Source organism: Azolla caroliniana, unplaced genomic scaffold, assembly GCF_043228905.1.
Source record: "Azolla caroliniana isolate FFs.n. ecotype wild unplaced genomic scaffold, voAzoCaro1.0.p SCAF_2, whole genome shotgun sequence".
Taxonomy (NCBI): Eukaryota; Viridiplantae; Streptophyta; class Polypodiopsida; order Salviniales; family Salviniaceae; genus Azolla; species Azolla caroliniana.
Window position 1 is genome coordinate 25382417 of NW_028230437.1, and position 19678 is coordinate 25402094.

The 19678-nt window shown below is 37.6% G+C and overlaps 3 protein-coding genes and 1 long non-coding RNA gene across 4 annotated transcripts; 3 read left to right on the top strand and 1 right to left on the bottom strand.

Annotated features, from left to right (window-relative positions):
- The first annotated feature begins 273 nt into the window (after positions 1–273).
- On the top strand, positions 274–2988 carry LOC147867804 (heptahelical transmembrane protein 1-like). The gene is made up of 4 exons (XM_087315615.1): positions 274–563; positions 652–732; positions 1586–1631; positions 1786–2988. Exons 1-4 carry the CDS (start codon positions 304–306, stop codon positions 2437–2439), a joined length of 1041 nt encoding a protein of 346 aa, XP_087171741.1. The 5' UTR covers positions 274–303; the 3' UTR covers positions 2440–2988.
- A 350-nt stretch (positions 2989–3338) lies between these two features.
- LOC147867805 (uncharacterized) lies at positions 3339–3536 on the top strand. The gene is made up of 2 exons (XR_015529390.1): positions 3339–3435; positions 3483–3536. It is a non-coding gene; the product is annotated as an uncharacterized LOC147867805 (long non-coding RNA).
- A 1746-nt stretch (positions 3537–5282) lies between these two features.
- LOC147867806 (pentatricopeptide repeat-containing protein At4g13650-like) lies at positions 5283–7633 on the top strand. Its single transcript, XM_087315617.1, has one exon. The coding sequence runs from the start codon at positions 5358–5360 to the stop codon at positions 7629–7631; it is 2274 nt and encodes a 757-aa protein (XP_087171743.1). The 5' UTR covers positions 5283–5357; the 3' UTR covers positions 7632–7633.
- Positions 7634–8195: 562 nt separating this feature from the next.
- Positions 8196–19186, bottom strand: LOC147867807 (serine/threonine-protein kinase CTR1-like). Its single transcript, XM_087315616.1, has 16 exons — positions 18370–19186; positions 17165–17595; positions 16268–16569; positions 16026–16170; positions 14495–14598; positions 14022–14248; positions 13481–13912; positions 13309–13349; positions 13127–13195; positions 11734–11834; positions 11520–11604; positions 11331–11429; positions 11157–11225; positions 10844–10975; positions 8760–8854; positions 8196–8677 (listed from the first exon to the last, which is right to left on the bottom strand). Exons 1-16 carry the CDS (start codon positions 18833–18835, stop codon positions 8578–8580), a joined length of 2898 nt encoding a protein of 965 aa, XP_087171742.1. The 5' UTR covers positions 18836–19186; the 3' UTR covers positions 8196–8577.
- Positions 19187–19678: the final 492 nt, after the last annotated feature.

Here is a 19678-nt window from a genome sequence, read left to right on the forward strand (position 1 = left end):
TCTCTCTCTACAGTCTCTCTGTGTCTGTCTCTACAGTCTCTTTCTCTCTGTCTCTCTTTCCATCGCCATTATATAGAGTCTAGACATACATACATACTGATACAGTACGTTCTGATACAACAGCCTCACTTCCTGCATCCTCCCCAATCTTCCCCCTCTGGAAGGAAGGAAGGAAGGAAGGAAGGAAGGAAGGCCCATTTGCATTTCCCCGCAAATTTGGGCCTTCTCCCCCCCTCCCCCCCTTCGAAGATTGGCTCCCTCTGCCTCTTTTCCTCGTTTGATCCTTCCTATCCATCCCCAGCCATGGCGATGCAGCGTCACAGGCCACATTCCAAACAGTGCATTCAAGGAGACGACAACGACGACGACGCCGTGTATACCAAGACATCCAAGAAAGTGAAAGTGACGCTAAACAATGGCTGCCTCCTTCGAGAGTTTCATGCTTGCCCTGAGTATCTGAGAGATAATGAGTTCATCCTCTCTCACTACAGAGCAGATTTCTCTCTCTCCCAATCTCTCTACAGCCTTTTTCAGATCCATAATGAAACCGTTAATATTTGGACGTAAGATCTCTGTCTCTGTCTCTCTCTAATTCGATTCACTGTGTTCCTTGCACATATCCTGATTTGGTTTATCTAAATTTTTTTGCAGACACTTGTTAGGGTTTTTCCTGTTCCTTGGATTGACTATCTTCACTGCTTATGAACTTGGTCATCTACCCACATTTGTAAGGTTAGTGTATTATATATTTGTTCCTCTCTGCCTTGCTATTGAGTTCAATTCATCATAAATGTGCTTCGCACACGTGAGATATGGCATAGATCATATGTTATCGGGCGTATAGTAGATGACAGGCATACCATCGTGATTCGTATGGCATATAGCACGTGTGAGATAAGGCAGAGATCATATGGTATAGGGCACATGGCGTATGACTGACATACCACCATATGGCATATAGCGCATGTGAGATACGACAGAGAGTATATGATATGGGGCATGTGGCAAATGACAGAAGACCACCATATCATATAGGACACAGGGCATAGGATATACCACATATCATGTAGGGTGTAGCACATCCCATACATGACATAAGTCATACATATGGCATATGGCATTATGCTATATCACATACATATGGCACTCCATACCACATATTCCATATAACATATGATATATCAACATATCACATATCAGATGCCACACACCCATCACTTTATATCACATAACTTGTATCACACATGATCGTAGAGAAACTTACAAATGCCATCTACGTATGAGGTGTGGGGCATTTACTAGTGTGCACCAGGCTATAGTTTCAGCCTTGCAAATTGGATTGAATTCATCGTGAATGTGCCTCGTATGACATATGATTATAGTGCAACTCTCAAATGCTAATATCTGGCAAACTTATCATGTTTAATTAGATCATATTGATTACTATAAAGAGAGTCTTGAACAGATACAAGATCAAGTCACTGTAATTCATGTTTACAAAGATTCTATCTTTTTTATAACTGATTGATGTGGATAAGAATCCTTGAACAGATGCACGATCAAGTACTGACACATCCCTATGCAGGTGTATTCAGGGACTGGGACATAATATCTCCGATTATTGCCTGCTGGTATGCCCCCTTTATGCATTTAAATTTGAATATATGATCTTTGTTGACTCTTATGCTGGATTTTCTATCGTACTTGGCTTGAATTCAGGCTCTACTATATTCTAACTTGTGGATTTTTATTTCTTCTCTCCTTTTTTAATTTTTTGTAATTCAGCAATCAATGAAGGATGAGATGCACAAAGTTGTGGCACCAATAATGAACCAAGCGACACGATGGCCTTTTTATGTGTTCATGGGGGGATCGATGTTCTGCCTCCTTGCAAGTGCAATTTGCCATCTCTTCACATGCCACTCCGAGAAGCTTGCGATATTCCTTATGAGGATTGATTATGCTGGGATTGCTACCATGATTGCGACTTCATTTTTCCCTCCAATCTATTATGTTTTCCAATGCGAACCGATTTGGCAATGGATCTATTTGGGCATGATCTCCACGATGGGGGTAATAACTGTAGGGGTTCTATTCGCACCATCATTGCAAAGTGGGAAATATAGGCCATTCCGGGCCATGTTGTTCATGTCGATGGGAATGTCGGGTATTATTCCTGCCATGCATGGAATAGTAACAAACTGGAATGAACCACAATGCCAGGTAACAATCGCCTATGAGGGAGTTATGGCAAGTTGTTATGCCATCGGAGCTATAATCTATGTTGTTCGGATCCCTGAAAGATGGAGACCAGGATGGTTTGATCTTGGTGGGCACAGTCACAATCTTTTCCATATATTTGTTATGGGTGGTGCAATTGCTCATTATCAAGCTGCTCTATTGTTCATTGAGTGGAGGGATGCTAAAGGCTGCCATTAGATCCAAATTCCACTGTAAAAACAATGTGGATACTATTCTTTTTTAGAAATTCTTTCAAGAATTCTTGTTAAAAGTCATGTATTTTTTTGTGGGAAGGATGGGGCAGATCCAGCAGCTCCTTTTGCCTATGCAGAAGTTTATTGGTCATAACTAAAAGCTCGAACAAGGTTTGATTATATTGCAAAAATGGTAAAGCATCAGTGTGACACGATAAAGATGATGAAAAATCGAGCCTAAATTGCACGTAAGATCCTCCAACTTTGCAGAAAATGATTATCTTAGAAGAAAAGAATTGTATGTGGAATCTACACAGAGGCAAGGGGGGTTGGTTTGTATGTGGCTGGATTGTATCTGTAACTCAAATTTGGCTTTCCAGGAGCGTCTCAGAAAAATATATAAAAAATGTAGTATTTGTATTATTATGTACAAACCTCAATGGTTAAAAATTCAGATAATGGTTCATTCATTAGTCAATGTTAATAAAAAGAAAGCATCATGGGTTATGTATCATAAAAGCACTTCATTAAACTAGTAAAACTCTTCAATATTGGTTTGCAAAGTACCCATAGTTCTTGCCTTTCACTACCAAGGTTGCTAGTAGATTTTTCAGTTCTCCTACAATGCTTGCTTTTGCCAACCTACACAGGATCTACAAACCATTATGTTGTGGTGGTTCAAATGTACTTTCAAGAAAACCTCGAGAGTACTTGCTCTTCTACAACCTACAACAAATGGTCATATGAGCCATTCATTATGCTGAAGTTATTATTCAGATTGCACTTTCATGTACTCATGTGATGCTTGCTTTACTAATGGTCTGGACTCTGTAAATCTTTGTGTTGCGGTTGTTTGAAAGTTCTTGGATTGTGCTTGCTCTTTGTAACTGTGCAAATGCTCTGTGAACTATTATTGAATATTCTCTTAAGGCTAATGTAAACTAAAATCGACATTGATGAAGATATTGCATTGTATAAGTTTGTCATGCAAATACAAGCAGTCATTTTGGACTTCAATCTGGTTCATTTCAGAGCCTTGACAATGAGTTGCTTTAGCAAAGGCAGATTGTCATAGATGAAGTGAGATTTTTCATGTTTGCCTGTTGAGGAATTATGATCTGTGTATTGAGCATAAGACACTTCAGCATGGTGAGCTTCAAGAAAGAAAATGGTAGCTACTTAATGCCATCGTAAAAAATTATTCAAATCATTGATCACATCATTGACAAGGGCAAGGATAAACTCAAGTAGACACAAAATGCCGACTAGACATAAAATAAACAAGATTTGATAATGAAATTCATTTGTCCAACCCTTTTTTATTTTCACTTCCATAACTAATGTAGATCCTTCACTTAAGTTGGTTGGGACCAACTCATAGAATTCTAAATATACATAAATCATACAAGAAATCTCAAGCATGGATTCGGTTCATCATACAATAAATAAAGGAAAGTCAAGGTTGGTAGAATGAGATGAAAATCAAAGGCAATGGGGTTGGAAGTGGCTTTTTCTCCACTAGAATTGCAAGAAGTTTTGAATGGGTTAGGACATTACTTATCTTTTGTCTCAAAGAGGATTTTTAATTGTTAGATTGTTTATTATTTATACAATGTAGAACTTTGATGCACTCCCATACCTTGGAATTGAGTAGTTAAGAGTGCCATGAAACCTTTTGATGTAAATCTTGTTTCCATCATTTTGTACTTCTTTGACACCTACATATTTCTCATTACAATTTACAAATCCATGCATCTAAAATGCTTACACGGAATTTGTTTTTTGTGTCTGCACACAAATGTCATGGGTATTTAGAACCTTTTCCATTCATCAACACTCTCAAAGGGATTCATACATGTTTATGGATTTCATAGCGTTGTCCTTCCAACCCATACCCTTGATTTTACTTAAAGTATATTCAATACTCACCTATATCCATGAAGTTCAAATTATTATACCTAAGAATGTGTATGCACACATTTTGTGGCTTTTAACTCACACATCTACACTAATGGGCTTACTCTAGACCTAAATACTCACAAAGAATGGAATTAAATTTAATCTACACTAATACTTAGCCTCAACATGATTCCAAGAGATGTAGAATTGGTTAAGCACTTATCATGGTATTGCCACAAAGTAAGCACTCTTTGGAAGGGTTTTCGCTTTGCTAAAAGTTTCCCAATACTTCTTCCCATTGGAAGAAGCTATATTGGGTTTTTGTTCTCATAAGTTGCTACCAAATACATCTATTTTCAAGCAAGTAAAATTTTCACAATTATGGACTATATATATGAATACATCTTGCAACCGCATTGTCTCGAGTAAACGTGTTGTGGTAGATGAATTCCTCTTCTTCAAGTTGTCTGTGAATCGGATCATTGCGTGATCCATCTCCAACTCCATCATATATTTCCGTCGATAACACTTTCAAATATTCATTCATTGATTGAGTGCCTTCTGGGCACCATGGCATAACATTGGTCTCTTTTTTTATAGGTTTTACTAACTCTCTCACCTTCAAGTTTCCCACCAATATATATACATACAAATTACATAGTATGAACCGTACGTGCATTCGTAATCATTCGCGAATGGTAAACACACTGGAAGTATGGTAAATACCATACTTTTGTATTCATTAATTATTATAAGGTAAGAAAGTTAAGGTAAAAAGTGTAATAAAAAAACATACGAATGTTTTGATAACAATACGTATGAAAAAGAATGTTTGCCAATACTGCATTCGAGAATATTATGTACTATGAATTACAATATATAATGTGCTTCCAAAATCTCTGTCTCTGCAGATTTTCCAGGAATGCTTCGCATTGCCATGGCTGACAGAAGCCGCGCAGGAGACCATCAGATTCCAATCCGGAGATCCATAAATATCGACTCAGAGATCCTTCTTTGTCTCCAATGGTATCCCGCTTCGTCCTCACGGTCCCCACCGATATTTCCTGTTATGCGACTTTGTTGAGGCATTCGTGTAGCTCTACGTCCATTTCTCATGGAAACCGCGTTTTCTATCATATCGCACATGAGTCTGTTGATAAATATTGTGTTTTTGTGGTCAATCTCGTCTTGCGTATGTATGGTATCTGTGGATCCATGGATGACGCATTTGCACTGTTCTTGATGATGGAAGAGAAGGATAAATTCTCGTGGAATTTCATCATTAGGTCATGTGTCTTGAATCGTAGAAACAGTGATGCATTGTTTCTGTTTTATTCGATGATTGGTGAAGGCTTCTTGCCAGATAACTTCATATATCCTAGCATTCTTTCTTCTTGTAACTGCCATGCTCACCTTAGTGATGGGAAAAGGATACATGATCTCATCAAGAGATCCGAATGTGCGATGAAAGACGTTGTTGTTGCAAATGCTCTTATTACCATGTATGCAAATTGTGGTAGCTTGGAGGATGCTAGGACTATATTCAATCATATGTTCGTGAAAGATGTTATAACGTGGAATGCCATCATCAATGCATATGCTCAACACCAACAAGGGCAAGATGTAATGGATCTTTTCAAGAAAATGGATAGAATTGGAGGAATCCGGCCAACAAAGATCACCTTTGTTAGTATTCTTTTCAATTTCGGAAATACCTTGACGTTGATGGATGCAAAGTACATTCATAATCAAGTGAGAGAGAAAGGATTTGAGACTGATCTCATGATTGGAAATGCAATAATCAACATGTATCTCAAATGCAATGGTCTTGCTGATGCGAAACTTATGTTTGAGAATATGCTCTCACGCGATATAGTGTCATGGAATGGTATACTCAAGGTGTATGTGCAGCACGGTGACCATAAGAATGTGATTCATCACTTTCTTAGAATGCAAGGAGAAAGCATATTTCCTGATAAATCTACATATGCCACTGTACTTACAGCATGCGCTAACCGAGGAGCACTTTGTGAAGGCAAGAGAATTCATTCTTGCATCATTCCTACTGGAATAGAGTCAGATGCATTTACTATGTCTGTCCTTGTATCCTTATATTGCAAGTGTGGGATGTTGCAAGAAGCTGAGCATGTCTTCGAAATGATGCACGATCAGGATATTTTTTGCTGGAATAATATGATAGCAATAAACGCTCAACATTCGAAAGGTTTAGAATCTTTGAAATTGTTTCACCGCATGCAAGAAGAAGGTTTGATCCCTGATAAATTTGTATTCGCAAGTGCTATTTCAGCTTGCATAAACAAGGAAATGTTTGTAGAAGGTCAATTACTCCACACATTAGTAATAGAAAGTTGTTGTGAAATGGATACTGCAGTTGGTACTGCACTTGTAAACATGTATGGGAAATCTTGTGACTTAGAAAGGGCAAGAGTTTTATTTTCAAAAATGACTGGAAGAAACACATTATCATGGTCAAGCATGATTGCTATTCTCATTCACTATGGGCAATGGAAGGATGCAGTGACATTGCTGCCCCAAATGTGTAATGAAGGAATATTACCCAACAAGGCTAGTTATGTTAACCTTCTTTCAGCTTGTGCCACTTTGGCAGATCTAACAAGAGGCAGGCAATTGCATACACATATCTATGGTATTGAATCTCAATCTGACGTAGTTCTTGGAACTGCCCTTCTGACTATGTATGGAAAATGTGGCAATGTTGAAGATGCATTCAATATATTTGATGATATGCGAGAACATAACATATTATCATGGAATGCATTGCTTATAACATGTGCCCAATGTGGCCAGGGGTTAAGGGCATTAAACATGTTTCAATCTATGCATAGAACAACAATTATGCCAGATAATGCAACCTTTATTAGTTTACTTTCTGCTTGTAGCCATTCTGGTCTCATAGATGACTGTATTGTGTGCTTTTCATTAATAAATAGTGTAGTTCTTGATGGTGACCATTTCAATTGTATGATTGATGCTCTTGGAAGAGCAGGAAGGATAGAGGATGCAAAATTTCTTCTTGATAATGGACCATTTCATCCAACTGTAACTTCATGGATAATATTACTCTATTGTTCCAGAAATCTATATGATATGAAAAAAGGAGACCATGCAGCTATGCACGGATGGGAACTAAACCCAGAAATTTCTGGGCCTTATATTACGTTATCGAATATGTGTGTTGGAGAGGAAAACCACTTTGATGGTCATGATGACTTCACAGAACAAAAGTATGGTATTTGCAGCAATTATACGCAGTGAAACATGTACCATATCCACTAATATATCATGTGTGCTGGAAAAATGGCATCAGCTGTACTGGAAATTACAACGTTTGTTTCATATTGTCTTTCATTCTTGAGGGCATCAGAGCCACAACTGTTTCAGCGTTTGCGTGAATATTTCTGGCTACTTTCCCAACTCAAGTTTGATTGTGTATCAGTGATTGCTGTGTGGACTATGAAATTCCCATATATCTTGGTCAAATTACAAGGAAACCTTAGCAAATCAGGGAAGGTGGAATGAACGTGAAACTCCTACCCCATCAAGAAAACATTTTGACAGCAATTTATAACTCACAAAAGTACAGTACACAGTGATATTGCATGCCATGTGCACTCCACAATAAGAAACATAGTTACCTTGCTATTTTCAAGGTTCTTTCTCCAGTAATTATATGATATATATGATTTTAATTAAGCACTGCCAAAGCCAACCATAAACTTCTATGCTGTTAAGTATTCATTAGTGAAGGACAGATAAGTAAACCATGAGAAAGCTTCACCTCAAAAATAAATGAAGTGATAAAAAATCATGCCTGAAAAGTAGATGAAGATTCCCCATTAAGGGATAACTCTCATATCGACATAAGCCAATTGATTATACACAATGGAGAAACAAAGTAGGGGAAAACCAAAACACAGATGTTTGTTTTCAAAACTGTACAACCGCATGCTGATTTGAACTTCAGCAACACTTTATGTATGGCTCATACATACTCTCCAAATTCTGTGCACCTCCATTAACTCACAACTCACTCCATGTGAAACAAGACCAAACCAAAGCAGAAGCCCTTCCATGTATTAACAATGTTTCAATCGAAACAATTATGTGGCTTCGTAGCCATAACAATGTTGTATGCTTCATCATGGAAATCATTTAACCAAAAGAGGAACAAAAAATCCACGACAGAATTTCCTCGTGGTGGTCATGATGTTGGTGTCTTTGTAGAATCTGCCGTTGTGAGTTTCTGCAATGGTTTCAGGGTTTCCATAATGTTTGTGAATGAGGGACGTTGCCTTGGATCACTGTGTTTGGTATGTCAAAAGCATTATATCAGTTAAACTTGCATTTGATTGAAAATATAAACATGATTCCTGTTGACCTTACATTGCCCAGCATGATTCAATTAGGGCTGCTATGTCTGGATGCATGTCATTTGGGATAGGAAGCCTCCTCTGTTGAAAACCTACTGCTCCTACAACCTGTGCCAATAATAAATACTAAGTAGACTTATTTACATTTTTATAAATTTAAAGATACGCATTTATCAGCACAGCGTAGACATGTTTGCCAATACAAATTGAACATGTTAATGAATACAAAGGGGACATATTAATGCACTAGTACATCAGATCAGGATACTACAATTTTGTTCCAAAAAAGAGCTTAATATCTCAGATACATTTTTCTAATCAACTAAATAGATACAATGGTAAGTACACTATACTTTAATATGTCAGTATAAGGGGATAATTCTTGGTTTCTTATGAAAGTGTGAACACAGCCACCTTTGTCTAGCCAAGATTTGGTCGCAACTTGTGTGGATGCAAAAGATGAAACAATAGAAGTAACCTTAGGATTGGGTTTGATCCCTTTAAAAATATTCCATAAATGATGGTATTGCAACAGTCATCTGCAATTTCCAGTCTACATGGTTAGTTACATCTACAACAGAATTTTTGTGAATTTGAGTGATGGTGGAAGATATAACAGTGGCATTAGAAGCCATAAAATCCCTCCTTTGAAACTATAAACTTATTATTGTAACTAGGTGCACAACTTCATCATCTCCAATTCCAAATCCTGGATTGTTGGTTCCATCTCGATAAACTCTTTGGCAAGTTGAGGAATGCTAGAAGACATAATTGTGGCATTTGAAGCCATGGAATCCATCCCCTGAAGCTGTTCGAAGAATATTCTTTGTTGGAAAATGAAGATGTACTTAGTCTTTAAGTATGTGCCATTGACTTTAATGTAAGTACTACCTAGCATGAGCTTGTATCTAGAGCGCTAGGTCATATTAAATGACAAGTTGGTTGATAGAAAAGGAATATCCCCACTACTATCAACCAACTTGCACATTTTAATGCGACGATAAGACCAAACACGAAATACAAATATCCACCCACTTTCTCTTACACTTGGATGCTGTGATTATTATCTGTTTCAACTACCTTTGTAAGTTGACTAGTCTAGATCCCACTTGAAGCTCTAAGGTGTGAGAACACGGGACAACTATCATTGTAATCAACTCTCATATGTGATAGAAAGTTTTGTATTCACACATACATCTCTGTGAGTGTAAGTCATATATGCCTACTTAGACAATTCTCGATATTTACTTCGTAGGGTAAATCTCTGCACAGATCGACCCACAAACATTTTTCTGACAAGATGACATAAGAGGCCAGCAGCAGAGGAAAAATAAAGTACTAAACAAGAATTGTCTTTCTTCGTGAGGTTTTACGCTTTTAAATACAAAAATGGGAGGGGAGTTTGTAGCAGGTACATTTATGAAAAGACTAGGAGCATAATGGGTTAAAGTAATGTTGTGTAGTGGAGAGAAAAACATTATGTTATGAATGTTGTAGTTAGTAAGTGGCAGATCCAGAAGTCAGATGAAATAAATGATGGAATAAAGTGAATTAAGAGAGAGAGAGAGAGAGAGAGAGAGAGAGAGAGAGAGAAAATGTATAGTGTGTCAAAGGGAGAGATTTGTTTTGGGGTTGTCACCCTACAACATTAGTTGCATCACTTTTACATCATCAGTTATACTCGCAACATTATGCCAAGATACAACAAATCCATGGGCATTATAACGTGATCGAGTCCATACTATTAATGCAAAATACAGTCTAACATTGTTCGATATTGGCAGTTAAATCTCAATGAAGTTAAAGATAGTGAGGTCTCTTGTGCAAATGATACATGTCTAATTTCAATGATGTTTTTCCCATTTAGAACTGCAGTAACTCTCTGAATTTCAAATTGTAAATGCCGAGAAAATCATCCACTGATGCCAACTAATATATTTAAATGGTAATGGACTGATTTACTAGCCTCTCAATTTATATAATCAAGTAAGACATGTTCATTATTGTAAGTCTTGGTTATGTATTTTAAACAATAAGCTTTTCAAAACAAAATCCAAACCTCTACTGTAAGACATGAATATATTACACGGAACTCACCTGTGCAGGGCTTAATCCATTCCAAGGTTGTTGAAGAGTGAAAAGCTCCCACAAAATCACACCAAAGCTGTAGACATCTGATTTTTCATTTGATGGTTCATCTCTTAAAACCTCTGGGGCCATCCACTCAGCCTGCACTCATGCTAGAGACTATCAAAAAAATGTAATAGGTATCACAGATCTAATGCAAGATTATATTCCCTCAAGTGGTATGCCACTAACTCGGTATTACTTGAAATTTCTTAACTCCAATCAATCATTATAAACAATATATATATATATGTTTTAGACAGGAACCATGACATCAATATACCGTGCCAGCGGCAGAGCGAGAGGAAAGGAACGTTTTCATTTTGAGACGAGAAAGTCCAAAATCACAAACCTGCAATACATTAGCAGACATCCTCAGTTTAGAAACTAGCTCCCTTAAATGTCCCTGAGTAACAAGAAATTAATTTGTTTATCCATTGCAGGATACCAAACTTACTTTTACAGTCCATGTCTTATCAACAAGAAGATTAGGAGACTTCAAGTCTCTATGTACTATTGGAGGGTTCAAACGGTGGAGATAATTGATTCCTCTTGCCTATTCAGGAAAGCAAATATATATTTCAGTTAAATAGAATCTCCCATTAGATAACATAAAAACACATTCAATAATCAACACATGACACACCACATCTAGTGCCATCCGTATCCGGCGTCGTTCATCCAGCTGATCTCGCATACCAGGCCTATGTATAAGCCGAAACAAGCTACCCCTGAAATAATACAATGCAAGATCATTTCCATAAATTTCTATAAGAAAGAAAAATAACCATAAACCTTCAATATATTTTATTGGTACACGAAATTATCTTCTACAAACATAGAAACATCCAGTAGTATACCTAGGAAGATACTCTGTGACAATAGAAAGGTTAGGACGCTTCATCACCACCCCCATGAAAAGAACCACATTAGGATGTCTTGTTCGCTTCAAGATAGCCACCTTTGAAAATGCAAATATTGTTACTACCATAGAAACATAACCAATCAATAGAAAGACCTCAAGCATGATAAAGACTGAAAGTAAAAGCAATTAAGCATCCTTTGACTATCTAACAGCATCATAGGATGATCAAAAACAACCTTCTAGTTATTGTTATCCATGGTAATTAAAGTCAAGTTCATTATATAGAGTCATACATGTGTGCATACTGGATCACAATTCACATTTCATATTTTAAGTTAATATTAATCATGAACAAACACGATTAATGTGATACCTAGGACATTGCGTGCAAGGCTGCCAGTGTGCTATGACCAGCAAGAAGTAGAAAGATTTCCTAAATTTCTCATTATTGTGAAATACATGCTCCTGTTGCTGTTTCCAGCAGATTTGACACCATCTCCAAAGCCTTCTTACAAAATAGGGGTTGGCAAAATATCTCTTTCCCAGAACCATCTAATTGAAGACAAGGCCAAACAGGCTCAGCCAAATTCCTAGAGAATGTGGAACTGGGATCCAATATGATCCTCTCATTAGCCCCAATCCTATCAGGTCAGGAAATTCAGGGTCAAAGATGAGGAGGCGGTCTTACAGAGGGACACAACAGCATTGAGCACACATAGAAAACGCAACCCTCCCAGTAAAGACTCCAAGATTGTGCATTGTTCCTGGAGAACTCTACAATCATTCCCCATAGGCGTCCCTTCTCATTTCTAGTGCTATATTTCATCTACTTCAATCATGCTCATTGTGCACACTAGTAGATAACAACATTTTTAGAACTGACACAGTGAGGGTGGAGCTTTTCAAGATCCAGATGAGGAGCGGCTATGACTATAAGAGCACCAAGACTTATTAGACCTAAACTAGGGATATGGGCAAGCGGTGCTGGCTTCACATGTCACCTGAAGGAACATTGATTCATTTCTTTAGCTACATTATTCGAGTAGAGTGATAAATTCTCATTTTCCCCACCTGAGTAAGACAAATGGGCACACTAGGTATTCCCTTTCCCCACCAACAGACTGGGAAATGTCATGCTGAAATATTCTGCCATACCTAAGATGACACACATGGTCTTTTCAGGTTGAGCAAAATTGACACTCTCAAGAAGCTTCAAATTTTGGACAAGTGCCCGTAGTCATCCAAAGAGCATGTCATTTCACAAATTTTCTTGATATGAAATGTGTAATAATTCTCTTATAATGAGACATTTGAAGTGAAAATCAAGAAAACAGAAACTATAAGAAAAGGAGGAAGCGTAGGTGCAGTTTAATTTGCTATATACTGACTTCTCTCATAAACTCGTCCAATCGTTCCTCGAGGAAATCTTGCTCAATGAAAACTTTCACAGCAACTTCCTGGAATCACAAAACCATCTGATAAACACAATAAAAATCCAAGGAATCAAAAGAAAGTGGCACGTGATGGCCCTGATTAAGTGGGCTATGTATAACGTAGTTAGCGCACTTACCGATCCATTCCAATCAGCCCGATGCACGGTTCCAAAAGATCCTGCCAATACAAGTAAAAATGGAAATCAACTAGCAGATATTGTCAGCAACTACAGTGAACATTAATTAATGTTTAGTCCACATAACAACGCAGATTATGGCAGGATAAGAAAACACACAGTCAACACGAACCTGCACCTACACGTTCTTTGATGATAAGCTCTTCCCATGCTATTTCAAACCCATCCAGTCCAAGCAACAGCTCCACATTCTTGGGTTTTCGAACTGCTAAATCTGATGGCTCAGGAGGATCTATTCTAGCTTCGTCCAGATCTATCTCTGGAAAGGATGCATGATGTTGCAATACAGGATGTTGTGCAGTATTAATGTTATCATCAGGAGGGCAACTCAAATTGTTTGCAATTGGGCTTCTATCTGATGCCTTAGCAAAATTTTGTTCAGAGACTGATTTTTTTATCCTCCCTGAGTGCATGGATATAACATCATTTGTATAGTGAATTGCTTGATGTGGAATTGTAACTCCAGCTTTGGCACTAGCAAATGCTTTCTTACCAGCTGATGAGTTCAAGTTTTTCAATATATTATGACTTTCTTCTCTCCTTTCTGGTTAAAAATTCCCAAAATGAAGCATGCAATCAGAAATACTTCTTCTTTTCATGGCACAAGTTTACAAGTCTGTTGGACATCTTTGTATGCTCAAAGCGGTCCTTACCTGCACATAACGAAGCTTGGCAAGAATGGGTGGTATATACAACTTCTGATCCTTTGCCAGAATTTCTAGAACTTTTCCACTCATTCCCATCATCGCCCAAAGCTTCTGATGCCCTCCACTGTGGCAGTCGAAGTGGTGAGGCTATCGCTAATGGTTGTAAGCTTTTCAAAAACAGTTCTGGACAGGATAAATCCCCAGGATTTGCGATCAGATCAACAAGGAATTCCCTGCATGTATGCATATCCTTATTAAAGATGATAGGATCATAAGCCAAGATATGAAAATAAATAAAGGCTGAAAGATTGTAAGACCCAAATTAGCATATTAATACAGACAATATCCCAAGAAAAGAAAAACAATTCAGAAAGAGCCAAAACACACATCGACACGGAGTGGGGCCATTAAAGAGATAATATAAATACATGCCCATAAAACTCATACAAAAGGACAAGCAAACCTAATGCATACAATACCTTTCATTACCACAAAGAACCAGACATGATGCCCCATCATCATGTCCACAATATTTGCATCCACGAGCAATACGACATGGAAGCTTCACATTATCTGCCAAAACCTGCATTAGATAAAATGGAATTCAAATCTAGTTTTAATTGTTCAGTACTCTAACAACATGTATCCTTAGCATTCTAAAGATCTCAATAAAAAATAACAGAATATCTTAATTATTTCTCTCTGACACGATTTCCAATAAAGTAATTTACACAAAGATACGTGTCATACATGCAAAGTTGATAAATAGCAAAGTTGAAAAGGACCAGTAGACATCATAATATTCACAGAATGTTGAGTTCTTACATTTCATTTGGCTTGCATTATTGGTTTTCACTGGTTTTTCAAAGGGAACATATGTTCATTATAGATGTATATGCATTTTTTACATCTTTTGACAGGGATAAGCCCATAATAGTTGACAGCCTAAATGGTACAGTTTGAGATATCTTGAAAACATTTACTCATTGCAGCATTACAGTCAAAAGTTCATGTCTGCCATTTGTGTTTTAACACCTTATTGTTGATCCTCCCAACAAATATCAATTGGCCTGTTCACAAGAAGCTACAAAATATGAAATTCATTGAACTTGGAAATGGAAGGTGAAATTGGGTCTTTCAAGGATTTTTCAATTTTCAATTTTCACATTATCATTAACCCTATAATTCTGTTCCTCCTCTACTAAAGAATATCCTTATTTAGATTTATATATTACTACCTAATTCAGGTAGGTATTGACAGCATATATAGCATAGTCATATCTCCATGTAAAGCATTCACTCTCGGCTATAGAAGGATTCCAATAGAGAATAATAGTCTTTTTGCAGAAAGTAGTGGCATATTAGCATCTTATTCATGAAAAATGACAATGTATACTGTTGTCCTCTTGTTAAGCACCAGCGATTTTCCATTGAAATTAATCTGTAAATGGCCATCATAGTTGGCAACATAAATTCTGCAAGTTGAAAAACTTTGGAAACCTTTACTCACTGCAGGATTATGATCAAGCAATATCTGCTCTTTTCAATGAAATCAATAGCCCTTTTCATGATCCTCAACAAGCATGGAACCAGTTGAATGGGAAAAATGGAAGATGAGTCACATCATGGAAAACACAAAGAGAGAGAAAGAGAGATTACGTCAAAGTTCTCCAAAGACAACAAAAAATGTATAATTTTAAAAAAATAAAACATTTTAGTTATTATACCCCAAAATTTAGAGCATGCTAGTCCCTCATACAAATTGAGGAATAGTAAAAAAAAACTCAAGATATGATACAACCATCTGAATAAAAGCAAGAATTAAAGACTTCCCTTGGTGTAATGCAGAATTTAATATCTCATAGGACCACAACCACAAAATTGGGGGGAAAAGTGCTTCACCAAAGAAGTTCAAAGAAATTTAAGGTGGATAGTCTGAGCATTGCAAGCATTTCAAGACAAAGAATAAATATTTAAGTTCTGTTTGTTTCAAATAAAAGTTCAAATTACCTTGAAAAGCAATGCACGATGCCTGCATAGCCCAACTGAGACACTTCCTATTGGAAAGACTACACAGTTGAGGCACTCTTTTAGAGCCATAGTGCTTGCCTTCCATTTGCTTGTTAGTTCACCATGCTCTGTAGGTGCTGAACCCCTTGTAGTTGTAATATGTATTCCAAAATATTAAGTTAAACCCTACCCCACTAGTGTATCGAAATAAAATAATCCAGAGTAACAGATTTTACACTCACCCCATGCTCTCACAAACAAGCTTCCCAATTTGTGCAGCTAGCATCTGGGAATCTGTAGTTGTTTGGGAAATTTCGATAGCCTGATTTTCTAACTCACATAAATGTGCATCCGTGTGCTTGTCAATCACAATAACTTCCATTTTAGTGTCTCCTGGGTTCACGGTCTTCAAAAGATCTAACCTTGGTAGGCGCCCTCCATCTTCATCACGGTTACTGCACAGTGCCCAAACGTAAGGATTCATTCCCCAAACATGATAAAAGCCATCCATTATTCGATCGCCATATCCAAGACTTCCATTGACCTGCCAAGTTTTCCACAGAGGTTTATCAGGAATGAACATAGTAAGGAATTACTTTCGGAAAATATCGGCAATAAATCAATTATTTTTAAATGCTTCATTTACCTGAACACTTAAAACCTGTAATTGTTATAATTATCCTATTATTTATTTTACCCAGTTTATGCCACATTACGCAGTACGTCTGCTGAATGTAAACAAAGTATGCATCAACAAGTTTATGGCATTTGGTGACCCAATCTCCTCTTGAATTCTCACTATGCTTGTCCAATCCCTTAAGATCTAGCTCATATGAAATACCCAATATCGTTTGTTTTACTTAGTTTGCACCACCAGTATAAGGAATACATCTATTTAAAGGAAGTATCCGTCAACAACATCAGGATGTTATATGAGCCAATATCACCTAGAATTTGCAGTATGCTTAACAAAGCGCTTAAGAGCTGTGATTGCTAGCGTTGTATAAACTATCTCTATAGTTCGTTTTACATTGTTTATACTGCTAGCATATGGAATACACCTACTCAATATGAGAAAAGTTTGCATCAATAGCTTTAAGATACTGATGGCAAAAAAGAATTTTTCACACTATGATTACCCAAAAACGTAGGGATGTTGCCAGCAGTGAGCTACTCCCTGAAGACAGCAGAAATGACTGGGTCTCACTGATATGGTATGGCAAAAGGATTGGCTCCTCAGTTATCTCTGCCTCTGTAACAAGCCGTAACGTGAGTGCCAGTTGTAAGTTATAGCTGTGCTCAGTTTGCTGAGCCCAACTTTGTCGAGAAGAATATCCATCAAGTTTCCTACCCCTTCTTCCTCCCTCCGGAGCCTCACTATATGCACCAAAAATCCCGGAGTCACTAGCACTGGTAGATACAGGTGGCGAGAGTGTCGATAACGGAATATCGCTCGAAAAATGGCTGTCTGAGAGACTGCTTCCACTAGATTGTCTTTGCAGTGCTGACAGGCAGCTGTCCCTAACTCTGATACCATAGTCAAACGGCTGATTTTTTATCATGTACTCACCTGCAACACCAAACCAATCAGAATATATATATATATATATATATATCAAAACAAGGATCATTCTAACTAATCCTATATGAATATTCACAAACCAAATAGACCGAAACCATAAAATCCACCATTGTTCTAATTAATTCATTAGAAACTACCTCAAAACCACCATCTTTGTCACTGATACATTGAAACTTTTACCAATCAAACATATCAAAACTACCATCATTCTAACCAAATCAATGAAATATTTCCTGACCAAACACATCAAAACAACCACTATTCTCATTAAAGCGATGAAATCTTCAAATCAAGAATATAAGGTCAACCATCACTCTCACAAAAGTATAGAAATCTTCCTCAACTGAGCATATTAAAACCACCATTGGTCTCAGTAAAGTATTAAAATCTTTCTAAATCAAAAAGATCAAAACCACCATCATTTGCACTCAAGTATTAAGACCTTCCTGAATCAAACATATCAACGACACTATCACTTCCCAATCAAACAGATCAAAACCACACCATTATCACTAAAGTGTTTAAGCCTTTCCCAATCCAACATATCAAAATAACCACTATTCTCATCAAGCATTGAAATCTTGCCAACATATCCAATGCACTACCATTCCCAACTAAATAGCTCAAAACCACCACCATTCTCACTAAGGCATAATTAAACATCTCCAAACCACCATCATTATCACTAAAGTCAGCATTTTAAACGAGATCAACATTCTCACTAATACATCTAAACTTTTTTCCTCTGTTCTCAATGCTTACCTGGTGAACTTCGATTCGATGATCTCCCAAGCAAAGCTCTTTCACCAGCAACAGAGAAAGCAAACCTATCGGCAGGGATATACGAGTTCCACTCTGAATGGCTACTTCTCGTCTTCAAATACTGAGCTCCAAAGATGCTTTCCGAAACCAAAGGATGGTTTCGGTCCAAATCGAGACCTTTATCGATACTAGAGAATCTTGAGGCAGCCAGAGGAGATCTATCTAGTCGATGAATTCCCTCACTATGGAATCCTCCTCTACTGTTTATTGATGAAGAGTTGCTTTTAAGTTTTGTGGCAGATTGGAAAGCTTCTAACGCTTGGCGAGTACCCTCCGCATGAGGAATTAGGTCTCCACCACAGCCTTCTTGCAAATGATGGTACCTCATTTGTTCTTGTTCTTGTTCTTGTTCTTGTGGTTCTTCTTGGCTGCTCAAGGATATATAATTGAATTTGTGAGGTTGCATGGCAATCACTACTTCCTGATACTTCTCCTGATGAAGATGATATTGCTGTTGATGGTATCAATACTGTTTCTGATGCTGATGCTAGTGTTTGTGACGTTGATGTTGTTACTAATAAAGAGAGTAACGACGACGTTAACAATGATGGTGTTGTTGTGGATGATGATGACCTAGCTGAGTTCGATTCAATGATAAACCCGTCAGGAAGATTGCTCATTTCGCATTAACCAATCAAAGAAGTTGAAACTCAAAAGGCAAAAAACAACATTTTGTTAGCTCCCTTTTATCAGGGAGTAAAAGCGCAGATGAACGCTTCTTCATAGAGAGAGAGAGAGAGAGATAGAGAGAGAAACTCTCCCTGAGCAGGGATCCCCCTGTTTTTCTGAGGCAGCAAAACAAGCCCAAGGTATGGATTTATGCAGGAATCGGTTAGGATTAGGATTAAGATTAAGATAGGCAGCAGGGGGGAGGGGGAGTAGAGACTAGGGACTTCTGTGGAGAAACCTGTCTATGGAATTTAGGATCCCAGAGGGAGGCGAAGGCACACAGAAACACAGTATCAAATCTGCGAATTTCTTGTCTGTGTGAATGTGTTCATTCTGTTCATCTTCTTCCTCTTTCTTCTGCATACACACCGATGAAGCAGAGGACCGCATATTGTTCAGGGACCATTTCTTTTCTGTTTATCCCTCAAGTTTCTGTTATTCACAAAACTGGGCTTCTTCTCCCTTCTCTCTCTCTTTCTCCTTCTTCTTCTTCTTCTTCTTCTTCTTCTTCTTCTTCTTCTTTCCTCCCCATTGCTACTTCTGCCACTACCCTTGGGCCATTGGTCACCTGGACAAATCA

Bases quoted from the DNA above. Each gene is read 5' to 3' on its own strand.
- LOC147867804 (XM_087315615.1), top strand. From the start codon at position 304: ATGGCGATGCAGCGTCACAGGCCACATTCCAAACAGTGCATTCAAGGA. The intron at 564-651 runs GTAAGATCTCTG...ATTTTTTTGCAG, and splicing joins GAAACCGTTAATATTTGGAC to ACACTTGTTAGGGTTTTTCC. The intron at 733-1,585 runs GTTAGTGTATTA...ATCCCTATGCAG, and splicing joins CATCTACCCACATTTGTAAG to GTGTATTCAGGGACTGGGAC.
- LOC147867806 (XM_087315617.1), top strand. From the start codon at position 5,358: ATGGTATCCCGCTTCGTCCTCACGGTCCCCACCGATATTTCCTGTTAT.
- LOC147867807 (XM_087315616.1), bottom strand. From the start codon at position 18,835: ATGCAACCTCACAAATTCAATTATATATCCTTGAGCAGCCAAGAAGAA. The intron at 16,570-17,164 runs GTAATCATAGTG...AAAACTTGGCAG, and splicing joins CAACATCCCTACGTTTTTGG to GTCAATGGAAGTCTTGGATA. The intron at 13,196-13,308 runs GTAAGTGCGCTA...TTGTGATTCCAG, and splicing joins GGGCTGATTGGAATGGATCG to GAAGTTGCTGTGAAAGTTTT.